General features: G+C 28.8%; 1 protein-coding gene across 1 annotated transcript; it reads left to right on the top strand.

The window, feature by feature from the left end:
* On the top strand, positions 1-794 carry LOC140920653 (uncharacterized). Its single transcript, XM_073369455.1, has 2 exons — positions 1-299; positions 506-794. The coding sequence occupies exons 1-2, from the start codon at positions 1-3 to the stop codon at positions 792-794; spliced, it is 588 nt and encodes a 195-aa protein (XP_073225556.1).
* The last annotated feature ends 3,938 nt before the right edge of the window (positions 795-4,732 follow it).

Below are 4,732 nucleotides of genomic sequence, written 5' to 3'. Positions count from 1 at the left end.
ATGACTCCTCCTTTGGGTTATCATCTTGCTAAAAAGGGTTTGGTTTGCAAGCTGAACAAATCCTTGTATGGCTTCAGACAAGCATCACGACAATGGTTTTGCAAGTTCTCCACCACCTTGCTTGCTCATGGTTTTGCTCAGTCAAGAAATGATTATTTCTTGTTAACTTTTGGTTCAAGTCCCTCTCTGCCCATTCTACTTGTTTACTTAGATGATATTGTATTGGATGAGCCAAATTTCACCAAAACTGTTGAGTCTCATGCCCTCCTTTCAGTTATTGTTCAAACTAAAAGTTCTTGGTAACATGAGGTATTTCCTAAGATTGGAAATTGCTAAGTCAAGCAATGACATATAACGATCCATCACTTTACAAATGACTCATTGAAAAACTCATGTACTTGATTATATTGCGACTTGATATTAGCTTTGTTGTTCATAAACTAAGCTAATATATGCAAAAGCCATGACAACCTCATCTCCTTATTGTTCACCATCTTTTTTGCAGTACCTTAAATTTGCACCAGGTCAAGGTCTATTGTTTCCTTCAACTAATTCTCTTGCGCTTTCAACATAAAGGTCTCTTGTTTCCTTCAACTAATTCTCTTGCGCTTTCTGTTTATGTTGATGTTGATTGCGGCAGTTGTGTGGATACCAGAAGATCCACTACTGATTTTTACCTCTTCCTTGGTGATGTTTTAGTTTATTTGAAGGCAAAACTGCAACCTACAGTTTCTAAATCTTTTGCTGAAGCTGAGTACATGGCGTTGTCCTCTGCTGCCAGCGAAGTTGTTTGATTGTGCCGTGTACTTGTTCACTTTGAAGTCTCTCCAACTTCAGTTATGGTTTTTTGTGACAACAAATTTGTCATCCATCTCGCCTCTAATCTTGCTCGCCATGAACGTTCTAAATATATCGGCATCGACTACCATTTTATACGAGAGTTGGTTCAATCAAACTTACTAAAACTCATTCATGTCAAAACTTAGCACCAATTAGTTGACATCTTTACTAAGACTCTTCCCACTCCGGCATTCTCCACTCTCATTTCCAAATTGGGAATCATCAACATCTATTATCCATCTTGAGGGAGATATTAGATTATATATCACTACTTTGTAAAATAGTCAGTTAGTTATCTGAATTAGTTAGAGATTGTGCAAGTTAATTAGAACTCTTTTGGATTTTGTTTTGTACTGATCATGCATGCTATACAAAGTAGGATTCCATTCATTGTAATTCAATTCAATCAATTGATGAAATTCAATTAATGAGATTCAATACTTAATTAGCTATGTGCTTTACGTAGCACAGTGTAAATACTATACAAAATATAATATGCATTGCTAGTCTCTTTCATTTGATCACAATATGAGATTGAACATTGATAAATCTTATAATCACAGTACCTTAGGTTTCATTACTGTTACAATAGTATATGTTAAAGTACAAGATACATCCTAAATACATTAGTCAATTTTCAGTATATGAAGGTTATGCAGCTCAATTTTTCTTTTTCTAGCTAGGCCATTCTGGCTCGGGCCTACAATCTTGAATTATTAAAGGTCCTTCACTCGGTATATTAGTGAGTTGTAATACTCTCTCAACTGATATCATTTTGCTCTAAACATTGCAATTATGACATCTCAGTCACATCTAGAAAGATCAAATTCAAATCAGATGCTTATATTTATTTATTTGGGTAAAGACACAAAATTGAAGCCAAAGGTTAATTACCAACTTTTATTACTGTCCTTCCTAGGAGTTCCTTAATTAGTGTGGTACTGAGTTGTTACATGCATGTATTTAACTTTACAAGTGATGAAGCAGAAAGGAGGAACTTACTAGGACCAATGACAGACTTGGTAGCATAAGTTCATAACCAATATGGTGAGAACAAAATAGACGACCAAATTAAAGAGAAATTGATTAGGAGCAACAACCATAAAATAGTTGCATGATTGAAACAACGAATTGTGGCAACCACTGCAAGTACAACTGATTCTGAGCAGTGATGCAAATTTGGAGCCTTTTTTGATTTCCTACCAGTCTTTTTGGTATTAAAAAATAAAATTGAGTTAATAAAAATTTATATATTTTAGATTAAATACGATCAATATTTTCTTATATTTATAAAAATGTTATATTTAATTTGTGTTCTTAATCAAAGATTGATGGTTCTTACATGGTAATAAATCTAGATAGTGAATGCTAAATAAACGGAAGAGTTTTTGAATTAAATATATAATATTGATATTTTACTATTTAGATGTTTGTTAAAAATTTTAAGAAATAATATAATAAATCATCTATATTCTTAAATATAAGTTCTATTTGAAAAATAAAATTTATGAATACATTGTTAGAAACATTTATTATTTTTTTTTCTAGATATATTTATCTTCGATGCTACATAATTGACTATAATTAATATTATTATATTATTATACATATAAAGTATATCAAATAAGAAGAATTTTATAATAAAAGAGTGAGAGTGAGAGAGTTAAATTTTGATCACACAATCATTTCAAGATTAGAAGAAAAAGTTATGTGACTTTTTTAACTGATCAGGTGTCACTTAAATAACTCTTAATCATAATAATTTATGTATGATTGTACTGTCAAAATTTAACTCTGGAAAACTCTTCAATCTCTCGTGATAAAACTTTTCACCCTCTCATTCTAAAATTTCTCTTATTTGATATATTCCTTATACATACATACACATAAATTAAATTATATACCTTTTTTAATATGTAAAATGATAAAATTGCTCAAGATAAAAAGGAAAATGTGGAGGATTCTAAGTTTGGATATTTTGTTTTAATTTTAAAAGATAAGTTTGAAAACAGAACTCATTAAGATACAATGCCATTAAATTAATTTTTTATTTAATTTTTCGATAGTTTTAGTTTAGATCTTAAAACTTCATAAATAAATTTTATAATTTTTATTATTATTCTAAAGATAATATGTCAATACCAATGGCCGAAGACCGCGTCACTCCTCGCCACTCTAACTGCTGTCATTTACCACCTCAACCTGTGGAGGAGCTTAATGGAGATTGGTGTAGATTATAATCCACCCCAAATCCCCAAAATTATGTGAAGGATTAATATTGCATTTTTCTTATTGAAAAACAACAATTATAATCAAAACTTTGGAAGTTCCATAACTCAATTGGACCACCACCTTTGACCATTGCGCCAACATCTAATTGTCAATTACCACTTGGAGAGCCACATGTTGTCATATTTGACAATCATCACTTTCAATCACTATTATTAAAATTATTATTAAAAACTTGTGAAATAAATATTTGTTGATCTTTTATTTTATTTTTCATCTTTCTTTTAATTTTAAATATTATTAAAAAATATGGAATAAATATTTGTCAGTCATAAATATAAAAAATTACACGAGACAAATATTATTAGTGATAAATATAAAAATTATAATACAAGTATTTGCCGCTAATACATAAAAAACACTTGACAGATATTTATCAATGATAAATATTAAAAAAAAAATACAGGACATGTCTTTGTCATTGATAAGTATACACAAAATATTGAATAAATAATTTTCTCTAATAGAAAAAAAATATAGTAAGTGATAAATATAAAATTTATGGAAATATTTTGTACTGATACATAAAAAATCTTATGAATGAATTATAATTTCTCTAAGGAAAATTGTGACTGAGATGTGTTTCCTCTCTGAATTCTTGGATTAGAAGAATCTTATCAATGACTTCCTTACCATTGTGACGATTCTACATTGACTTATCAATCATCCTTGACGGTGGTGCATTCTTCATCTTCTCAACCTAATCCATCTTTGGTTCTTTTTCTCTTTTCATTTTGTCACTTTATTTGAAAAAATCACTTTTAGATCTTTCAATCTCACATGGAAGCATTCAAATCCACATCATTATTAATTTCAAGCTTTTTAGTCTAATCTTTGTTTTTTATTCCTAGTGAAAGTAAGGTTGAATTACCCGACATGGGTGTTCACGGTGCTGTTTGGATCAATTTTGAGAGAAAGCTCATCCAATTCAAAGATTAAAACATTTGCAATTTGATTCGATTTGAATAACAACTAAAAAATTTAATCCGATCCAAATTAATGCGATTTAAATTGGATTGATTTTCAGTTGATACAAATTACAATTTATGTAACAAATTTGAAGCAAAATATTATATATAGTATACTAAAAATTAATATTACAAAATAATATAGATCAATTGGGTGTTGAGTTATATGAAATAATAATAAAATATATCAATTTAAACAAATAAGTACTATTAAAAATTAATTTAAACCAACAAATAATAGTTTAATGCAAAATCTTATACTAATTAAAAAATAAATAAATATTAAAACTTATAAATGTTATTTGGTTCGGTTTTTAGAAAAAAATCCAAAATTTGATCTAAGCGGTTATTATAAAAAAGTCCAAACTTATTCAATAATATTCCATTTGTCCCCGGGTTTTCATTTTCTTTTTTAAATCGATTTATAGTTATTTTTTGGATTGGTTATAATCCTTTTGAGATTAAACCACCAAACAAGTGATCCATGATAGATCAAAGCATAGATTATGTAACCATTCCATAGTGACCAAGTCACAATAATACCCTCTTACCCTTTAAGGTAAAATTTTGAAAGAGTCACTCACAATCACAAGTTTTATTTTAAAAAATTTGGTAAAAATTCTAACAGATTAAGC

Source organism: Cicer arietinum, chromosome 6, assembly GCF_000331145.2.
Source record: "Cicer arietinum cultivar CDC Frontier isolate Library 1 chromosome 6, Cicar.CDCFrontier_v2.0, whole genome shotgun sequence".
NCBI classification, from domain to species: domain Eukaryota; kingdom Viridiplantae; phylum Streptophyta; class Magnoliopsida; order Fabales; family Fabaceae; genus Cicer; species Cicer arietinum.
This window is presented reverse-complemented; position numbering and strand designations above follow the sequence as displayed.

Excerpts from the sequence above, each read along its gene's own strand:
- LOC140920653 (XM_073369455.1), top strand. The coding sequence starts at position 1 with ATGACTCCTCCTTTGGGTTATCATCTTGCTAAAAAGGGTTTGGTTTGC. Across the intron at positions 300-505 it reads GTTCAAACTAAAAGTTCTTG|TACCTTAAATTTGCACCAGG; the intron begins GTAACATGAGGT and ends TCTTTTTTGCAG.